The 21963-nt window shown below is 55.9% G+C and overlaps 2 protein-coding genes and 1 non-coding gene across 3 annotated transcripts; 1 reads left to right on the top strand and 2 right to left on the bottom strand.

The window, feature by feature from the left end:
- The first annotated feature begins 142 nt into the window (after positions 1 to 142).
- On the top strand, positions 143 to 215 carry trnar-acg. Its single transcript has one exon. It is a non-coding gene; the product is annotated as a tRNA-Arg (tRNA).
- Positions 216 to 2225: 2010 nt separating this feature from the next.
- On the bottom strand, positions 2226 to 15810 carry kif7 (kinesin family member 7). Its single transcript, XM_042343127.1, has 19 exons — positions 15717 to 15810; positions 14764 to 15135; positions 13321 to 13521; positions 11693 to 12730; positions 11336 to 11442; positions 10525 to 10632; positions 9853 to 10162; positions 9548 to 9767; positions 9305 to 9363; positions 8975 to 9157; positions 8258 to 8460; positions 7804 to 8001; positions 7192 to 7335; positions 6844 to 7020; positions 6107 to 6322; positions 5016 to 5219; positions 4482 to 4680; positions 3985 to 4152; positions 2226 to 2698 (listed from the first exon to the last, which is right to left on the bottom strand). Exons 2-19 carry the CDS (start codon positions 15089 to 15091, stop codon positions 2355 to 2357), a joined length of 4407 nt encoding a protein of 1468 aa, XP_042199061.1. The 5' UTR covers positions 15092 to 15135; positions 15717 to 15810; the 3' UTR covers positions 2226 to 2354.
- A 782-nt stretch (positions 15811 to 16592) lies between these two features.
- On the bottom strand, positions 16593 to 17414 carry LOC121850591 (vegetative cell wall protein gp1-like). Its single transcript, XM_042343126.1, has one exon. The coding sequence runs from the start codon at positions 17412 to 17414 to the stop codon at positions 16593 to 16595; it is 822 nt and encodes a 273-aa protein (XP_042199060.1).
- Between the last annotated feature and the right edge of the window lie 4549 nt (positions 17415 to 21963).

Here is a 21963-nt window from a genome sequence, read left to right as displayed (position 1 = left end):
GTCGCTCTCCGCAGCTCGCGGCCCGGACCCGCCCCCCTCCACACACACACTCCCGGGGCAGCGCCACCCCGCGGCCAAAGACAGCACAGCAGCCGCAGCCTCTGCGAAACAAGGGGCCTAAAGCGGCGCTGTGCCCCCACACGGGCCAGTGGCGCAATGGATAACGCGTCTGACTACGGATCAGAAGATTCTAGGTTCGACTCCTGGCTGGCTCGGCCGCTTTTACTGCCACACCCCCCCACCCACCGCGGGCAACAGCGCCACAACAACAACAACAAGTCATCATCACTACGTTTTCTTTTCAACAAATAAAAATAGAGTTCAGTTGTCATAGCAACTCAGGAGTCCCTGTTCTGCTGCAGTTTCCCCCCCCCCCCCCCCGGGTCAATCCCCCCCCGGGCAATCCCCCCCCCCCCCCCCCGGGGTCAATCCCCCCCCCCCCCGGGTCAATCCCCCCCCCCCCCCCCCCAGACGCCGCACAAGTGCAAGTTGCTGTTGTCGCCGTCGTCGCTGCTGTCGTCGTCGTCGTTGTCGCTGCCGTTGTTGTCGCCGTTGTTGCTGTTGTCGTCGTCGCTGCAGTTGTTGTTGTCGTTGCTGTTGGTCACTGACGCTCAGAGCGTAAACCCTGCGCTGCCCCCAGTGATGGGGTCTCCCTTCTGCAGTCGGAGGTTTACGGGGAAAGGTCCCTCAGTCTCTGTACAGAGGGTGTGACGTTCCTGGGGGGGAAGGTCCATCACCCGGTGATGTGCTTTGTGCTTTATTATCTTCAAGACGGAGCGACAGCAAAACGATTACAACAACAGGGCCCCACGTACACCAAACCCGGGCAGAGGAGGTCTGTGCGCTGCAGTCACGCGGGGATGAAATTGTGTTAATAAGAGTCTGGGACCGGATGGTGTGAGAAACGTAACCGTCAGAGAATGGTTCCCCCATCAGTGTTCGCTGTGCCACATGGACGCCCCCCAATTAAAAAAAAAAAATGCAAGACAGCGTAACAGTACACGTGTTTAATGCAAAGCCGACCGACAGCCGACTTCATTACATCTTACGACAAGAGGTTAAAAAAAAAACCACACAAAGCTACAGGACACCAGGAATGGCTCGCGGCAAATTCTACCTTCACAGCTCCCGCTCCAGCCTCCTCCTCCCTGAGCGAACCCCGGCCCCGACTTCAACAGCTTTGCACTCGTACAATAAGTAAACTTATCCCTCCCGCCCTCTTCCCTCTTAGAAATGTTTTGCTCCCATTCCCAGGGAGCGGGGGACCAGTAATAGGACGTAAATCAAGGCGCGTGTGTGTGTGTGTGTGTGTGTGTGAGAAGCAATCCCCCGCCCTCCAAAAATAGTTATATGGGGAGTCTGGGGAATCAACCTTGTGCTGTATAACCCACCCACGGAGCCCTGCTGTACTGCGAGCCCAGACAGAGACCACCCAACTGGACGTGGCTCTCTCCACTTGCCCCACTGGTTCCCATGGTCCTTCCGCACGTGGGTCCGTGCACATATGCACACACACACACACACACACTTACTGAGCACACAGGCGCGTGTTTGTACACCACTACCAGTGCGCTGTTTCCCCACTGAAATTCTGGCCGGGATCACAAAGCTTTCGCATACTCCTGTTGGAAACGATTCACTTTTACAATTGATTCACAATCCGTTTAGACGCCACAGCTGCTCTTTGAATCTACAATAATAATAATCCTTGCCTTTGGTATAGCACCTTATTACATCTTCGAGACGTCTCAAAAGAGCTTCACAGACTATACCGTAAAGTGAAATGACTGAATATGCTGTGGGCGAAACAACAGCCAATTGAGAACAGCAGTGTCCCACAAACAGTCGTGGATTGAGTGATCAAATTTTTTTGGAAGGATTATTCCTGGAAACCGATCCAACAGTCGATTAATGAGATTCCTACTTATTGTTCAGTAAACCGGATTATTAAAGGGTTTGGGGAGAGAACTCAGATGGTGGTGAACATCAGCACAGACGATCTCCTTGTGAGGAACCTCTCATTATTTGCCGTATATTTTGTGGGCGCAACGTGGCAGCCAATTGCAGACAGCAGCGTCCCACAAACAGTCGTGGATCCATTATTAGGAGTGACCAAATTATTATATATTTTTAATTTTTTTTAATGGATTATTACCCCCGGAAAGCGATCCACCATTCACCATAATGATCGGGTTCCTACTTACTGCTGGGTAAGCAGAGGCGTGTGGAGTAAGGAAACTTGCCTAAGGTTTCGCTCTGCCCAGGAATCTAGAAGAAATCCTGGTATTAAAAGCTCCTTTTGCTGCCGTTCAGTCGCGGTGATATTGTTCTGAGCCAACTGTGTATCCGAGTCTTTATCCCACTGGATTTTTCCGCACGTCAATGATTTCAGGATTGGAACTCAGGCTGGTTCTCCTGGGCAGTTTCTGGGATCTGTGTCCCGAGGGGAGAGTGCGCTGCGGTGGGGTGTCTGCAGGCGACAGGAGGCGGTTGCATGGAAGCTCTGTCAGCCCCAGCCCGCTCTCGGGGGGCGGCAGGGAGCAGCGAGGTCGGGGGCGAGGCAGCGGGGCAGCCTCTCTGGGGCGGGGGCTCCATTCAGCAGGGGCCAGCCCTGCAGCCTCTTGTGTTGAGATGTTTGTCTCCCGATCGTCCCTCACCTCCAGCGGCATCGCTTCCTCCCTCGCACCCAGGCCAGGCCCTGTCACACATTAGCACAGCGTCACTCAGCCCTGTTATACAGGGTGATCCCCGACCCCCCCCCCCCACCCCCATCCCACACATAGACAGCCCCCACCCACACACACAGACACACAGCACCCCCACAGACAGCGTCCCCACCCCAACATATACAGCGCCCCATCACACACACGCAGACAGCCCCCCACACACACGCAGACAGCAACCCCCACACCCCACCCCACCCCCACACAGACAGCCACCCCCACCGCTCCACCCACACGCAGACAGCCCCACACACATATACAGCCATGTTCTCCAGGTCCACGCACGTCAAATTAATAATAATAATAATCCTCGCATGTAATATAGCACCTCTTCAAGACGTTTCACAGAATATACTGTAATGCAAATTCACTGTATATTTTGTGGGCGAATTGCGACAGCCAATTGCACAGAGCAGCGTTCCATAAACAGCTGTAGGACTGAGTGACCAAATTATCATTTTTATTATATCATTATGAACCACTGCTGAATTTCCAGTCAAAAACAGTGAAGACAGGAGTGAGATTTAAAGTCAGAGCGATTGTTGGAATTCTGATCATATATTGATTAGGGAGTTACTGCTTCTGTGTCCCAGATCTCCGTCCACTACACCTGACCACACAGTTTAAAGCTACAACCCTCGATAGTCAATGGTTATCTGTGTAGAGTAGAATCAGACTTGACCTGAGAACCTCAGTGACCACAGGAGAGCAGCAGAACCATAATAATCCAGAATAAAAGTTCAGACGGAAGGCCATTGACCCGAAGCGTTAACTCACTTTCCTCTCTCCATAGATGCTGCCTGACCTTCTGCGTGTTCCCAACAACTTCTGTTTTTATTTATTATTATTCCCTCCGCTCAGAGGGCTCTGGTCTGCTCCATGTCTCCCACCCCACCCGCCCGCCCATCGGCGGCCGGGCTTTCGGCCTCTCTGCCCCCACACTCTGAAACTCCATCCCACAGTCCCTCGGCTTCGCTCCCTCTCTCGGCTCCTTCAGGGCACGACTCAAGCCCCTTCTTTTTGATCGTGTCTTCAGCCGCCCTCCTACCCCCTCTGCCCTCCCTCATCCCAACGCTGCCCCCCCCCCCACCCCCACTCTCGGGTCCTGATCCCAGACTGTTCATCATCTCGGGACGTCCTCCTGACGTGAAAGGCGCTTTACACATGTAATCACGTCTGAGCGACGTCTCAAAGCGCTTCACGGGATACGCTGTCGAGTGAATTGACTGTCTAACTTGTGGGTGAAGCGCGGTGCCGTTACCGTGGAGACGGAGCTGCGGGGGGTGGCTCCGCAGATAGCGGGAGACGTCCCGCAGTTTCAGGCTGAGCTCCTGGTGACTGTGTTTGTACCACAGCAGCTCCTGCTCCAGACCCTGGACACAAGCCTCGTACTGCCTCCGGCTCCCGGCCATTTCCTCATCCATCTGACCTGCAGCAGTGAGGGGTCAGTCACAGCGCAGCCAGAGCGCCTGACCCCGCCCCCAGCCTGGCCCCGCCCCTCCCCAGCCTGACCCCTCCCCTCCCCAGCCTGACCCCGCCCCTCCCCAGCCTGACCCCGCCCCTCCCCAGCCTGGCCCGCCCTCCCCACCTGGCCCCGCCCCTCCCCAGCCTGGCCCCGCCCCTCCCCAGCCTGGCCCGCCCCCCCAGCCTGACCCCGCCCGCCCCTCCCCCCTTGCCCCACCCTCTGGCCCCTCCCTCCCCTGGCCCCTCCCCTCTCCCCCTGGCCCCTCCCCTCCCCCTGGCCCCTCCCCCCAGGACCTGTGCAGTGCTGCAGGAGGAGCTGGAGATGGCTCTGATGCTCTCGTTGCTGCAGTGTCAGTCTGCGGTCAGTCTCCAGTCGCTGTCGCTCCAGCGCGGACTCCAGCCACTGGACCAGCCTCTGCTGCTCCTCCCCGCGGAGCTCCAGCTCCCCGAGCGTCAGCACCAGCCGGGCCTCCTCCTCCCGCAGCGTCACCACCTGCCACAGCACAGCGTCACACACAGCGTTACACACACAGCGTTACACACAGCGTTACACACAGCGTTACACACACAGCGTTACACACACAGCGTTACACACAGCGTTACACACACAGCGTTACACACACACAGCGTTACACACACAGCGTTACACACAGCGTTACACACACACAGCGTTACACAGACACAGCGTTACACACACACAGCGTTACACACACACACAGCGTTACACACACACACAGCGTTACACACACACAGCGTTACACACACACAGCGTTACACACACAGCGTTACACACACACACACACGCAGTGAGTATCAGCTGATGTGAACCTTGTCGAAGTACTTGCAGAGCAGTGCCCGGGTTTCGGAGGCCGAGAGGTAACTGAGCTTCGCCATGAGGTTCATCTCACACTGGGAGAGGGTGGCAGAGTCCTCCAGCACTCGCTGCCGCTGGGTGATCGCCTCATTCTTGTACTCAATCGCAGCGTCCAGAGCCTCAATAGCCTCGTCCAACTGTAACAGCATCCGCTCCTCCTGCGGGAGAAACACACTCACTGTGACACACACACACTCACCGTGACACACACTCACTGTGACACACACACTCACACTCAGTGTGACACACTCACACACACTCACTGTGACACACACACACTCACTGTGACACACACACTCACTGTGACACACACACACTCACTGTGACACACACACACTGTGACACACACACACTCACTGTGATACACACACTCACTCACCATGACACACTCTTACACACTCAGTGCGACACACTCACACACACTCACTGTGACACACTCACACACACTCACTGTGACACACTCACACACACTCACTGTGACACACTCACTGTGACACACACTCACTGTGACACACACACTCACTGTGATACACACACTCACTGTGATACACACACTCACTCACTGTGACACACTCTTACACACTCACTGTGACACACACACTCACTGTGACACACACTCACACTCACTGTGACACACTCTCACACTCACTGTGACACACACACACTCACTGTGACACACTCTTACACACTCACTGTGACACACACACACTCACCGTGACACACTCTTACACACTCACTGTGACACACACACACTCACCGTGACACACACTCACTGTGACACACACACACTCACCGTGACACACACTCACTGTGACACTCGCACACACTGACACACATGCTTCGCTCACTCCCTCTCACATAGAATTAGAGGCACAGAACCACAAATGTGCACATGTTAATGACCGTCTGTAACACGTTGTCACTGTCATCACATCCACACTGGAAAAGTGAGCCCCACTCCCACACTACACGCACTGTAACGTAGACCCCCCCACCCTGCCCCCAGCCCCGCACGGCCCCCACTCAGACCCTGGGGAAGCCTGACCTCTGCAGACAGCAGTGTCCCGAGCCGCAGTTTGTCCTCCAGCTCGCTGCGCTGCCTGACCAGCTGCTCCTTCTCGTGCCGCAGGCCGGCGATCTCCTGGCGGAGCCTCTGCTGCTCACTGGCACTGCCCCCCCGCAGCTGCCAGTCCTTCTCACACAGCTCCTGCTCCAGGCACTCGATCCGGCTCGATACCCGCTCCAGGTCACTGCTCAGGGCCTGCGGGAACAACAACACGCACAGCCACTTGCACACGCACAGCCACACGCACAGCCACTTGCACACGCACAGCCACACGCACAGCCACTCGCACAGCCACTTGCACACGCACAGCCACACGCACAGCCACTTGCACACGCACAGCCACACGCACAGCCACTTGCACACGCACAGCCACTTGCACACGCACAGCAACATGCAGCCACTTGCACACGCACAGCCACTTGCACACGCACAGCCACTTGCACACGCACAGTCACACGCACAGCCACTTGCACACGCACAGCCATTTGCACACGCACAGTCACACGCACAGCCACTTGCACACGCACAGCCACTTGCACACGCACAGCCACTTGCACACGCAGTCACACGCACAGCCACTTGCACACGCACAGCCACTTGCACACGCACAGCAACATGCAGCCACTTGCACACGCACAGTCACACGCAGCCACTTGCACACGCACAGCCACACGCACACGCACAGCCACACGCACACATGTGGGGCGTTGGCTTACCTGACTGCAACGCTGCCGCTTGCTCTCCAGGCCGCTCCGCTCCTGCAGTAGTGCCTCCTTCTTCTCGACGATGGTTTCTCGCTTCTTCAGCTCCTCTTCCAGATCCTCCAATGCCTTTCGCTGTTCCAGAACCTTCTCCATTTCTGTATCCAGCCACCGCCTCTGCTCCTCCATTTTCTACAGGAAAAATCCAGAGGTGGATTCGGGGAGGGTTTGTGTGTGTGAGTGTGTACAGGAGTGTGTGCATACGTAGGTGTGTACAGGTGTGTGTGCATACGTAGGTGTGTACAGGTGTGTGTGCATACGTAGGTGTGTACAGGTGTGAGTGTGCACTGGTGTGTGGCTGACCTGCTGCTCCTCCTGGCTGGTGCTGGTGCTGGTGCTGGTGACGGAGCCGGTGCTGCCACTCCGCCGTTGCCGCTGAAATGCTGCGATTTCCTCTGTTTTGATCTTGAGGATCTTCTGCTGTTGCTCTTGTTTGATTTCCAGCTCCTGAAAGATGAGCAGCAATGACTGACTTGGTGCCGGATTAAATGTGGACTTTTTTTAATGTCCTCGTGTCCTTCCCCAACACCCCCCCCCTCCCCCGCTCTCAGGACCCCCATTCCCCAGCCCAGAGCAGTGAGAGCTCCTCCTTCCAGCGACATCTCTCCCCCCAAGACAACTGCGGCACACAGTACACAGATCACCCCCCTCTCCGCGCCCCCAGCTGGGAGGTGCTGCCTTACACTCACACTCACACGCTCAGTGAACTGGTCAAACCAATGGCTACAGACGGGGATCCATTGGGAAACTAACAGCCGCTCATTACAATCTATAGTTTAGGGTACGTCATGTCAAGCGACTGCCAGGCCGGTGGGAGGTGATCTGGACGGACCTTGGTCCACTCTGTCCAGCTAATCATTATGTTTTGATGTTGGTAAGCGCTGGCCCAGCTTCCTGAGCCCGTCCCCCTCCCACCTTCACACGATGTTTTCCTCGCTGCATCTCGCACTCCATACGTCGCTTCTGGTCCGTCTCCTCCTTGAGCTTCCGCTGCAGCGCCGCCTGTCGCTCCCTCATCAGCCGCACGTTGCTCTCCATCTCCAGGATCCGCCTCTCGCTCTGCACCGAGAAGGACACCAGACGCTCCGTGTCCCGCTTCCGCCGGGTCAATGCCTGGAACACAGCCCAGGGTCAGCCCCACTGACCCCCATCACACAGTGACCAGCCCCACTGACCCCCACCACAGTGACCAGCCTCACTGACCCCCATCACACAGTGACCAGCCCCACTGACCCCCATCACACAGTGACCAGCCCCACTGACCCCCATCACACAGTGACCAGCCCCCACTGACCCCCTGGGGCTCAGCACCCAGTGTGGTTATTACGACAGCTGTAACTGGCTGCCCAGTGAGTGACCAGTGACTGACCTGCACTGCGCTGTGCACAGCGTTCACCTTCCTGCGGTATTCCTGCACTTTGCCCTTCTCCACCGGGTCCCTCGGTTGGTTCTCCTCCAGTTCCTGGAGCTGCTGCTGAGCCTCGGCCCCCTCTGCCCTCACCCTCTCTGCCTCCTGCTCGAGGCGGCTGATCGTGCGGCAGTATTGCTCGTTCATGGTCTCCGCTTCCCTCCCTGTGGGTGACAGGCAGTACTCAGTGTGTACATCAGGGGGCACTACACACACACACACACAATAATAATAATCCTTATTTGCAAAGCGCCTTAAAACGTTTTCTACAACAACAACTTGCATTTATATAGCGCCCTTCACACAGAGTAGCGTCCCAGAGCGCTTCACAGCGGCGGATTCTAACAATGAGCCAAGGGGAGAGTTTTCTAAACATCTCAAATCCCTTCCAAGGATATACTGTAAAGTGAATTGCCTGTATTTTGTGGACGAAATGTGGCAGCCAACGGTGCACAGCAGTGTCCCACAAACAGTTGTGGATTGAATGACCAAATTATTATTTCCTTTTTATCTTTTTGAAGGGATTATTAGCCCCAGAAATGATCCACTAGTCGACTAACAACTGGGTTCCTATTTATTGGTAGGTAAACAGCGGCGCGTGGAACTTGCCTAAGGTTTTGCCCCACCCGGGAATCAAACCCAGGTCCTCTCGCTTGCGAACGGGACTCGTTCTCTCACCTGTTTTCACCAATTCTTTGATGAGCTCCTCCTTCATGCGGATGTTGACGGCCAACTCCCTGACCTGGTGCTGGGCCTGAGCCAGTCTCCATTCCCAGCTCCTGAGCGAGGATCCCGACACGTCCTCACAGTCATCTGAGCCAGGGGAGCAGCCCCGAGCCCGCACTCCCCCCTCACACAGCCCTGCACAGCCACACAGTGTTAGCAACACCCCCTCACACAGCCCTGCACAGTCACACAGCGTCAGCCCCTCACAGAGTCCTGCCCCTCACGCAGTCACACAGTGTCAGCCCCTCACACAGCCCTGCACAGCCGCGGTCACGTCCTCACCCTCACTCTGCTCAGCCTCAGGGAGGTGCCTCTCAGTCCAGGTGTGATTCCTGCCGTGTCTGAAAGCAAAGACAAGGCAGGGAGTGAATGTCTGGCGCCGCAAGGTGTGGACACGGAGAGGATTACTGACATCTCTAATACATTCAGCTTCTCAACTTACAACAACTTGCCCCTCATGAGGGCAGTGTCCCAGAGTGTTACCCTGGAGCCCCTCGGCCCGGGCAGTGTACAGTGTTTGCCCACCTGCTGGACTCCAGTTTGCTGTCGGTCGCCTCCTCTGGTTGTGAGGTCCCACACTCAGCGTCGGTGTTGGAATCCACATGAAGCCCAGCCCCCTGGTCTCCTGGGGCCCCAAGCCCGGGCCCCGTGTCTGGGGGAGGCCACGTCTGGCGGGAAACAAACAGACAGTGAGTGTCGGGGGCAGTAACCAGTGGCTGCCGGCGGACACACAGTGTCTCACCGGCTCAGTGTGATCAGAGGGTCAGACACACACGGACACAAGGCTTTCCCCAGCGACGTCTGGCGCTGTGTCTATAACACATTGTTACTCGATCTCTTTACTACAGTGTCGAACGGAAGAGAGTACAAATCAGTAAGGGAGGGGGCAAGAGAGAGAGGGGAGAGGGAGGAGGCAAGAGAGAGAGGGGAGAGGGAGGAGAGAGAGAGGACAGTATTGAGTTGATTTGGGAGTCGAGGAGAGTTCACTGAGTTGCTGAACGCGGTGGAGACGGGTTGGACAGGAGGCCTGTGGCTCACATCATCACGGGGGCGAGGGCTGACCGCGGGGCCCCAGCTGCCGGCTGACAATCTGCTCTGTAACTGCACAATACAGTCCTGCTGATCCAACAGCTTCTCGTTCTGAAACACAAACGACAATAAATACCCGGGCACCAACACGCCCTGACCCTGGCCACTGTGTACCCCACCCCGTGTACCCGCTGCCCCCCGTGTACCCCACCCCGTGTACCCGCTGCCCCCTGTGTACCCCACCCCGTGTACCCGCTGGCCCCTGTGTACCCCACCCCGTGTACCCGCTGGCCCCTGTGTACCCCACCCCGTGTACCCGCTGCCCCCTGTGTACCCCCCCCGTGTACCCGCTGCCCCTGTACCCCACCCCGTGTACCCGCTGGCCCCTGTGTACCCCACCCCGTGTACCCGCTGCCCCCGTGTACCCCCCCTGTGTACCCGCTGCCCCTGTGTACCCCCCCCACCACGTGTACCTGCTGCCTGAACCTCTCCATCGCGTCCTCTAGAGCCGCCAGGAAGTCGCTGTTCTCCTCCTGCAGACGCTGCACTTGTGCCTCCAGCCTCGCAGGGTCAGTGGCAGCCTATACACACACAGCACTGCTCTGACACACACAGCAACACACTGACACAACAGTGCCGCACTGGCACACACAGCAACGCACTGACACACACAGCAACACACTGACACACACAGCAACACGCTGACACACACAGCAACACGCTGACACACACAGCACCGCACTGGCACACAGCGACACACTGACACACACAGCGACACACTGACACAACAGTGCCGCACTGGCACACACAGCAACGCACTGACACACACAGCAACACACTGACACACACAGCAACACGCTGACACACACAGCAACACGCTGACACACACAGCACCGCACTGGCACACAGCGACACACTGACACACACAGCGACACACTGACACACAGCGACACACTGACACACACAGCACTGCTCTGATACACACAGCAACACACTGACACACAGCGACACACTGACACACAGCGACACACTGACACACACAGCGACACACTGACACACAGCGACACACTGACACACACACAGCGACACACTGACACACACAGCGACACGCTGACACACACAGCGACACGCTGGACACACACAGCGACACGCTGGACACACACAGCGACACGCTGGACACACACAGCGACACGCTGACACACAGCAACACTGAGACACAGCACCGCACTGACACACTAACATGTGGCCTTGGCACAGCACAGCCTCCTACATACACTAACATACAGCAGCCACACGCAGGCCGGGCAGACACAGAGCTGGGATCTGACCCAATGTACTCACCGGCCTCTGCACAAGCGGTTTGTAAACCGTAATAACAACATCAAATGAGACTTCATCCAAAACTCAAAGTCTTTTTATAAAAGCTGAAACACTGAGAATTTTGGTAACTTTCAGCCCCGAGTCCCCTCCACCCCCACCCCATCTAATCTATATTGAATCCATCTGGTGGCTGAGCAATTTTCACCCACAAAATACACAGTCACTACACTTTACAGTATATGGTGTGAAGCGCTTTGAGACGTATGGAAGAGGTGATATATATATATGTCAAATATAAGGATTATTATTATGATTAATTACAGCACTTGGAGGTGGGGGGGGGGGTCAGTCTGGGCACTATACAGAACAATACCCACAGCTCCTGCACGCGCACCCCCCACCTCCCCCGGTTATTGTTGGCTTCCCAGGTAGTGTCGCTCCGAGCCCCGGTGTTTACCTGCCGCCGGCCGGGCTGGTCCCTGTGGAGTTGCCGAGCTCCAGTCTGGTCTCCGATGCCGCTGTCGGAGGTTGTGGACAGTCGGCCCTGCGCCTCCTCCACGGCAGACATCCACTCCCTGACCCTGAGCCCCTGCTCGGGCCCCAGGGTCCCGGCCTCTCGCAGCCCGGCCAGGAGACAGTGAGCGGCCGCCGTGCAGGAGCGGTAGTGATCGCTCTGTGCGTGTAGCCGGGCCAGATAGCCCTCACTGGGCTCTCGCCTTTCCGTCCTCTCCAGCGCTTGGCGGAGAACCTGCACCTGCCGTGCCAGCCCCCCTGGACCCTCGCCCTCCCCCTCGGCGCCATAGTTGATCACCGCTCGGTTGCGGATGTTGCGAGCGCGACTGGCGTAATTCAGCGAGTTCAGGCTCTCATCGAAGTTGAGCGCGGAGGGGCTGATACAGGCCACCATCAGGGTCCTGGCATTGCCGCCCAGCGAGTCCTTCAGGATGCGGGTGATCTTGGAATCGCGGTAAGGAATGTGGGCGCTCCGGCGCCTGGGATCACCCAGGGCACTAATCACGTTGCCCAGAGCCAGGAGGCCGCTGTTGATCTGGATGGATTCCTTCAGCCGCTCCCCAGCGTTCCCCGTCCGCACGATGCGCTCCGAGCCGGCCAAGTCCACAAAGTGGAATTTGGAGATTAGGAGTTTGGTGCCGAGCTCGGCGTTCCCATTGCTGTCTCCACTCCGGCCTCGCCCTTGGCCTCGCCGCTGCTCCATGGTCACCGTGAAGATTGAGTGGGAGCGGCTGGAGCGAGGGTTGACCAGAGTGGCTCCCGTGTGCTTGGCCGTGTTCCCCATCTCTAGCAAACTCAGCACCTCGTCCAGGCCCTCCACCTCACACTCCTTCACCCCACACAGCACTGCAACACAGCCAACCAGCAACACACCGTGACTGGGCAGGTCACACACACAAACCCCCACTCCACACACACACCCACACACACACTCCACACACACACACACCCACTCCACACACACACACACCCACTCCACACACACACACACACACACTCCACACACACACACACTCCACACACACACACACACACACACACACACACACACTCCACACACACACACACCCACTCCACACACACACACACACACACACACACTCCACACACACACACACCCACTCCACACACACACACACACACTCCACACACAAACCCCCACTCGACACACACACACTCCACACACACAACCCCCCACTCCACACACACACTGCGCACACACACACAAACCCCCACTCGACACACACACTCCATACACACATATGCACACCCTACAAACACACACACACACCCCAAACACACCCCACACATACACACCCACACACACAACCCCCCTTCCCCCTCCCCACACATACACATATACACACACACTCCCCCCCACCCCCCCCACACACACACATACACAGTCCCGCTCTGGCACTGGTCTCTCCACTCACCTGTGTTCCCTTTGTCATCTTCACGGATACGAATGTCTTTATTTGCCGTCTCCACCTCCAGCAGGTCCTTGAACTCCTCCTTATAGACCTCCAGGTATGAGACCCTGACAGTGTGGTCTCTCGCCTCATTCTCGTCAATCAGTTTAAACACCTCAGCCAGGGAGCGTGGGATTATCCCCTGGTCCTCCTCACTGACAGAGGCTGGCAAAGAGGCGAGGACATGTCAATGTGTGTCAGCTCCGTCTAGCAATGTGCTACTGAACTACAAGGGGTTAACACGAACACAAACATTTATATGGCCTAAGGACCGTCTCAAAGTGTTTCACAGAACGAAATTAATTAGAAATGAAGTGAGGGTTGTTTCGCAGCAGCAGAAACAGTGAGATGAACGACAAATTATTCAGAATATTTGGAGTGAATTTAAATGAGAGAATATAAAGCAAGGAAAAACTTTAACATGTGTATGAAAGGGACAGGGATGAACGCAACTGTTCACACAAGGCAGACCTCAGTTAAAACTCAAGCGAAAATGGATGATAATTAAATAAATAAAATTTGCGTATAATCTAGAAAGTTGTGAGTTTGACTGAAGCCTGCCTCACTTGGAGCCTGTCCTCGCAGACAGCTGGAGTCCAGCTCCAACACACAGAGCAATTTGCAACATCAATCAACAACAACAACTTGCACTTATACAGCACCTTCCACATAAGGTAGCGTCTCAGAGCGCTTTACAGTGGCGGAGCCTGACTCCGAGCCGGGAGGTGGCCGTAAGCACGATCGAAGAGGAAGGTTTTCAGGTGGGACTTAAAAAAGGGAAGAGCGGGGCCAAGGCAGAGAGATTGAGGGAGAGTATTGCAGAGTTTTGGGGCTCAGTGGCTGAAAGCGTGAGCTCTGATGATGGGGTGAAAGGTGTGGGAGACGAGCAGGATCCGGTGCCAGTCGAGCGGAGGCGCCAGGTGGTGGATTGGGGAGTGAGGAGATCGGAGAGGGAGGGAGGGGTCAGGGGGGTAAGGGATTTGAACACGAGAGTGAGGGTCTTGAAGTCGATGTGTTGGGTAATGGGGAGCCAATGGAGCCTGGGCCAGAGCTGGGGAGATGTGACAGGGTTTGGTCAGAGTCAGTATGTGGGCGGCAGAGTCTGAATGAGCTGATCTTGTGAATAGTGGGGATGGGGAGACGGCGAGGAGGGGTTTGGAGTAATCCAGGCGAGAGGTGACAAACACATACATGAGGGTTTCGGCTGCATTTAGGATAAAGGTACGGTTGGAGGTGGGCAATGTGTTGGAGATGGAAGACGCAGGATTCCTAATGCGCAACTATTAAAGCTTGGCTACGCGTTAGGGTGAGTGGCCGGGCAGCAGGTTAGGGCGAGAGGCTGGGAGTGTGTATGGCAGTGTGTGGCCATGTGGGCAGTGTATGGTATTGTGCTGTGTAGGAACGTACCAATGTTGGCCTCCCCGATGGTGTAGGTCTTGCCAGATCCCGTCTGCCCGTAGGCGAATACGGTGGCATTGAAGCCCTGGAAGAAGGCATGGACGAGGGACTCCACACAGGTGCTGTAGAGCTCCTCCTGGTTGGCATTCTGGTCAAGGACAACGTCAAAGGAGAAGCAGTGATCGTGTCCCAGGGTGAGGAGCCGGGAGTCGGAGGCCACATGCACACAGGACTGGTGTCCGTGCAGCGTCTCCTTGGGCAGCAGCGGACGCACACGCACGGCCACGCGCACTGGTGTCTCCTCAGCCTTGACCATACCGCTCGGCTTGGGCGTCATCCTCAGCGGTCACACGGCAGCACCGCCTTCACACGCGTGTGTGTCTGTGTGCAACACATTCAGAACTCTTTCCGGTCTCAACATCAACCAGAAAGCAGAATACTCACACACTGACACACACTCACACTGCGGCACACACACACATATACAGGGCACTGAGACACACACACACTCACACTGAGACACACACACACTCACACTGAGACACACACACAGGGCACTGAGACACACACACACACTGAGACACACACACACTCACACTGAGACACACACACATATACAGGGCAACACTCACACTGAGACACACACACAGGGCACTGAGACACACACACACACACTCACACTGAGACACACACACAGGGCACTGAGACACACACACACACACTCACACTGAGACACACACACTCACACTGACTCACACACACACTCACACTGACACACACACTCACACTGTCTGAGACACACACACTCACACTGTCTCACACACACACTCACACTGTCTGACACACACACACTCACACTGTCTGACACACACACTCACACTGACACACACACTCACACTGAGACACACACACTCACACTGACTCACACACACACTCACACTGAGACACTCACACTGACTCACCGACCCTCAGTTGCTGCGGCTTCAGACACGACCCGAAGAGACAGAGAGACGGAAGGCCGCGGCTGCAGCTCAGCCAGACCCCGCCCCCGAGCCCGGCCCCGCCCCCCCGGAGCCCGGCCCCGCCCCCGAGCCAGACCCCGCCCCCGGAGCCCGGCCCCGCCCCCAAGCCCGGCCCCGCCCCCCGAGCCCGGCCCCGCCCCCGGGAGCCAGACCCCGCCCCCCGAGCCCGGCCCCGCCCCCGGGAGCCAGGCCCCGCCCCCAAGCCCGGCCCCCCGAGCCCGGCCCCCCGAGCCCGGCCCCCCCGAGCCCGGCCCCGCCCCCCTAACCCGACCACGCCCCCGGGAGCCAGGCCCCGCCCCCGGGAGCCAGGCCCCGCCCCTGGAGCCAGGCCCCGCCCCCGGGAGCCAGGCCCCGCCCCCGGGAGCCAGGCCACGCCCTGGGGCGGGGCTCTCATTGAGAAACAGCTCAGCCCCGCCCTCTCACACACTGACCCACTCACATACACACAACCCTCACACACACTGACCCTCACGCACACACACACACACTGACCCTCACACACACACACACACTGACCCTCACACACTGACCCTCACACACACACACACGAACCCTCACACACACTGACCCTCACACACACACACACGAACCCTCACACACACTGACCCTCACGCACACACACACTGACCCTCACACACACACTGACCGTCACACAGTAACCCTCACACACACACACACTGACCCTCACACACACACACAGTGACCCTCTCTCACACACACGCACACACTGACCCTCAAACACGCTGCTCTGTCACATCCTCTGATTAAAACACAGGGCACCATAATGTCTCCTGTTTCTGTTACAAGGTTTTATTGTCAATTTACAGAATCTGAAACAAGTTTTTTATGTATTAACTTTGTAAACAATTTCAATCCACGTGTATAATTGCACCTTTCATGTCGGGGGGGAATGTCCCAAAGCGCTGGCCCGGGGTCTGGGTGCCTGGGGCTGGGCACGGGGTCTGGGTGCCAGGGGATGGGCACGGGGTCTGGGTGCCAGGGGCTGGGCACGGGGTCTGGGTGCCAGGGGATGGGTACGGGGTCTGGGTGCCAGGGGCTGGGCACGGGGTCTGGGTGCCAGGGGATGGGCACGGGGTCTGGGTGCCAGGGGCTGGGCCCGGGGTCTGGGTGCCAGGGGCTGGGCCCGGGGTCTGGGTGCCAGGGGCTGGGCACGGGGTCTGGGTGCCAGGGGCTGGGCACGGGGTCTGGGTGCCAGGGGCTGGGCACGGGGTCTGGGTGCCAGGGGCTGGGCACGGGGTCTGGGTGCCAGGGGCTGGGCACGGGGTCTGGGTGCCAGGGGCTGGGCACGGGGTCTGGGTGCCAGGGGCTGGGCACGGGGTCTGGGTGCCAGGGGCTGGGCCCGGGGTCTGGGTGCCTGGGGCTGGGCACGGGGTCTGGGTGCCTGGGGCTGGGCACGGGGTCTGGGTGCCAGGGGCTGGGCACGGGGTCTGGGTGCCAGGGGATGGGTACGGGGTCTGGGTGCCTGGGGCTGGGCACGGGGTCTGGGTGCCTGGGGCTGGGCACGGGGTCTGGGCCCGGGGTCTGGGTGCCTGGGGCTGGGCACGGGGTCTGGGCCCGGGGTCTGGGTGCCAGGGGCTGGACAAGGTGAGGTTCTGGGAAAGAACGAGTTAGAAGCATTGTGTGGGATGGGATGATCGCGGGGAGAATGTTCCTCCGGGTGTTGACCGGGTGAACGTGTCGGGATCCATGAGGAAGACTGCGATTTGTTGTTCAGTTTTCATTATACAACAAAATCACTAGTCTTCCACACTGAGCCAGACATCAGTCATCACAGCAGCCATAGTGACTGAACCGCTGACCTGGGATCCTTCGCCTTGCAGCCCTCCGAGACACAGCCACCACAGGCTGTGGTGACACCGTGAAACCATTGCCCTCTCGCCTGTCCAGCGACCCCGCGGTCCCGTGGCCGAGTGAGTGCGCGGTCGGTGTCAGCACCGGACGCGGCTGTGACTCTCCGGAGACAGACATTCCATCCCAAACACCGCCGGCAATCACACGTGGAGCTGTCAGTCCGGTTTGGGAGCACTCACGCACTGTGTGACAGGTTTCCGTGTGGGTCAGACCCCGGGGCACAGTCACCAACAGTCACCTCAGCTCCACTGAACACCGACAGAACCGGTGCCACGTGTTGGACTGTGTTGAGCGTTAGCGCTGCGCTGCACACGGGAACATCTCAGATACTCTCTGTCTCTCCACAGCTGAGCCGCAGCCCCGACTCGGTCTCCCCGCTATGAATTAAATGTAAATGAATATATTAAAAGCCACGGCTAACAGGGATGGATTAGCAGCCTTGCGTTAATGAAGGAAGGATCAATCCGGATGTGTCTGACATTTGGAAACGAGTTGAATTCAAATCACATAATTCCCAGGTTACTGCCACTTACTGTCAGTCACACACCATCGCTCCGAGCTTACAGCCCCCAACCCAGCCCTCGCCACCAGTGTATGGGCAGGGGGTGTCAGTGTGTGGGGAGGGGGCGTGAGATGGAGTCACTGTGTTCATAACACCTCAGGTCAACCACCCATTTACCTACAGCCACATCCCACAGTCATAGTGTGAACAAACAGCTGAGACACCAGGAGAAATTCCCCTCTTTCCCATAGCGGCTTAGATTTTGGAACATCTGCCTGAACACACAGACAGGACCTCGGTTTAACATCTCATCTGAAGGATGGCACCACTGACAATGAAGCCTCTCCCCCAGCGCTGACCTGGAGCATCAGCTTTGTACATACTGTGGGGCTGACTGATGGCAATTTATTCACGCAACGTCACAGGCTCCGGCATTGTGCAGCCGAGCAGGTGATAAGCAAGTATAATATGTTCAGGTGTTTGAAGGTTTAGTTTGAGTCCTGTTTTTAGATACGGGTTTTAATGTGGCCCTTTTGAGCATCACTGCTCCTGGCGTTACACTCAACAACAACAACTTGGATTTATATAGCGCCTTCCACGCCAGACACTGTCTCAGAGCTCACCTGAACTCACCTGACGTCATTGCTGACATTCAGCGCTGCTCTCACCAGTGAAGGGTTAACCCTGTGGTGTGAGGCTGGCGAGAGCAAGCCAGAGACAGGGAGCGTGTCAGATGAGTCATTCACAACATCCTGTGAATTTCCAGCAGCCAGAGGTCGATGGACAGGAAACCATAGTAACAAGTGGTTTTGCCAGGCAACACACCTTTCTATACCTCACAGCCTGTGAGCACCGCCCGCTCGCTTTCCCACATCAGGATGAATAATTCAATCCCAAATTCTGTACATGACAATTGGAGGCAGGAGACCGGAGCCAGCTCAGATACAGGCCATCAACAACAACAACTTGTATTTATGTAGTGCTCCACACACAGGGTAACGTCCCAGAGCGCTTGCCCCCTACCCCTGAGGCCCACTGCTTCCAGGGCAAGCAAGGAGCATGATATGGGGTATTTATGTCAAACACACAAGATAGAGGTAGAGAATGATACACTTTGTGTAGACTTGATCCATCAGTAACACATCCCTGTGCCCCCTCGGACAGTAACAGGTCTATTGTCTGTTCCATGGACAGTCCCCATGACAGCTCAAGGGAGAAGTTTCTCTCATATCCTTGAATCCTATTAATGTCCAGTAATTGTCTGGTTTCTCTAAACCCCTTTAGTTCCTTGTCCCACTCATGCGCTGCCCAGTCACTTTGCACAATCATGATTCTGCACATTCAGAAAGCAGAGAGGATTTATAAAATTTTATCAAACCCTTCCTGATGGTCATACATCTCGGTCAAGTCTCTCCTCAGATCTGTGTAAGAGAAGAGCTCCAGGGAGGCCAAGTAAGTAAATTCTAGAATTTCTAGAGTCAGCCTGCGCTCACTAGCTGCAATAACTGAACATTGTTCCTGAACTAGAGAGTGAAACAGCACTCAATGCTCCAGGTGTGGTCTGAACAAAACCTCATACAATTCAAAATCATCTCAATAGATTACCCTCTGAGCTAAACACTAACATTCACACATACACACAACGAGGCTTTGCATCCAGTACTCTCTCCCTCCCTCCACCCCACCCCACACACACACACACACATACACACGGTTTTACATCCAGCACTCCGCCCCACCCCACACACTCAAGTTTTACATCCAGTTCCTGACCCACATCACCCGACATTTGCTGCTGATATAGCTTTACTTTATTAAACATCAGCCGCCACCTTTCTGCCCACATCCCAGCCTTCTTCAAGTCTGAATCACATCACATTTCCATCCTTCTTCCAGTTTGGTGCCATTGTCAGAGAATGTCAGTAACTGACTGGGTTTAGTCGTGGTGACATTTTGGGCGTAAAGTTGAGAATGTTTTACAAATGGTCAGAAAATACACAAAAGGTTACATTGATTTTTCCTTCAGAAGCACCAAAAGCAAATAGATGTTAGTGGGCAGAACTCAAGTGTCATGAAGCTCACTGTCCTCACCCATATCGCGGAAATTATGGGATGTTGAGTATTATGGGATGTTGCATATTATGGGATGCTGGCGTAAGGGCCCTGGAAGGAGCTTAGTGCCAGCCTCGGGTGAGGTTACAGCGCTTGTTAGATGTTATTCCATCTTCTCGCAAAGACAAGAGTTCTCTCCCCCCAACCCCCTTACCCTGGCAGGGCTGAGATGTGTGAACAGCATTAATCCCCCCCCCACTCCCTCTCCAACAACAAGTACAGCCTTATCCTAAGTTGTATTTTCTTACCTGGACATTTCAGTCCAACCCATCTGCCCAGTGTCCCTCATCCATGGGTTTGGGTGATGATGATGACTTGATGATGAGCTGACAGAAAGAGAGTGAAGCACACACTACACAAGGAACCTTAACAAAGAGACCGGCTCCCAGACAGATATTTGTCCGTAATTAGAAACAGGACATGCGCTTGTACAAGAGGAAGGATCAAGTTAGTGAAACGGTGTCTGAGGTAAACTAGAAAGCACACAGTGATAATTACAGCTCGGAGCTGATGGCAGAATGCATCCAGACTAACCTTTACTCGGTGCAGACGGGGAGCCTGGCTATCAGGTGACCTCAGCTCCTACAGCCCGGCAGGTCTAGAGGAGACACTGGCCATCATTGTGCAGCGATAATCTGTTTATGCAGATAACTATCAAACCAGTGAGTGGGATTGAAAAGCGATGTGAGTGGAGGAGGAGGAGGAGGAGGCAGAAGGGAGACAGGCGCACGAGGACCAGAGGAAACAAAGCAAATGAGAGCAGAGCTGTTATTTAATAAAGAAAAGGTTTATGTTGTTACCTTGGAGACTGAACAGAAATGGTTATTGTTGAATCAATGCTAAAAATACGGCATGTTTAACCCTGTAACAGGAATATTTAACACTTTACTGTGCCACCAAAGCCGCGCGGGGAGGCTTCTGGGTACAAATCTTGCTCCACACTTTCTTCCCACTCTCACTATTTATTCTTACAATATCACCACATTTTTTAACAAAACAATTCTGAATAACATCGACAGGAACGGGCAGGAATCCTGTTAAAGTAAGATAATTCTCCCCCTCCACGCGTGTGAGGGAGTGGGGGGGGGGTGGGGGGGGGGGAGATGGGGAGACACGGTTTCACAGGACGAGCAGGACCCTCTCTCCCCCGAGCGAAGGGGACACAAAATAATCCCTCCAAAACCAAAAACAATAATAAAAATTGTTCATTTTCAATCTACGACTGTTTGTGGGACATTGCTGTGCGCAATTGACTGCCGCGTTCGCCCACAAATATAGTCAATTCACTTTACAGTGTGTTCTGTGAAGCGCTTTGGGACGTCCTCCCGACGTGAACAGCGCTATATCAAATGCAAGGATTATTATTATTATTATTATTATTATTATAAGCCGGAGCCACGGTCACAGACTGGGCTGCGAGACTCCACGGGGACTTGGATTTGGCGTCGGACACACAAGGAAACCCAACGCCTGGTTAGGAGTCTCCAAACCCGCGCCTGGGAATGCCATTCCGGGTTACAACTCACGTCGCTGCAGAGCAGAAGGGACGGTTTTCATGCAGTGAATGTCGCCCACTCTCACCCCCACACAGACAAAGATGTGAGCAGACTATCAACCGGTCACTCACTGTGGCCGTGTGAGTGGGTGAGTGTGTCAGGGGGGGTGTGAGGGTGTGTGTCAGGGTGTGTCAGGGGGTGTGTG

The sequence above is a fragment of the Callorhinchus milii genome, unplaced genomic scaffold (genome assembly GCF_018977255.1).
Source record: "Callorhinchus milii isolate IMCB2004 unplaced genomic scaffold, IMCB_Cmil_1.0 Scaffold22, whole genome shotgun sequence".
Classification (NCBI taxonomy): Eukaryota; Metazoa; Chordata; class Chondrichthyes; order Chimaeriformes; family Callorhinchidae; genus Callorhinchus; species Callorhinchus milii.
The sequence above is the reverse complement of the archived record's forward strand: the minus strand, read 5'-3'. Positions and strand labels throughout refer to the sequence as shown.

Coding starts and splice junctions, on each gene's coding strand:
- kif7 (XM_042343127.1), bottom strand. CDS start 15,091: ATGACGCCCAAGCCGAGCGGTATGGTCAAGGCTGAGGAGACACCAGTG. Junction 13,522..14,763: donor CATCGGGGAGGCCAACATTG/GTACGTTCCTAC, acceptor CCTCTTTGCCAG/CCTCTGTCAGTGAGGAGGAC. Junction 4,681..5,015: donor TCTGCAAGTACTTCGACAAG/GTTCACATCAGC, acceptor GTGCTGTGGCAG/GTGGTGACGCTGCGGGAGGA.
- LOC121850591 (XM_042343126.1), bottom strand. CDS start 17,414: ATGCTTCTAACTCGTTCTTTCCCAGAACCTCACCTTGTCCAGCCCCTG.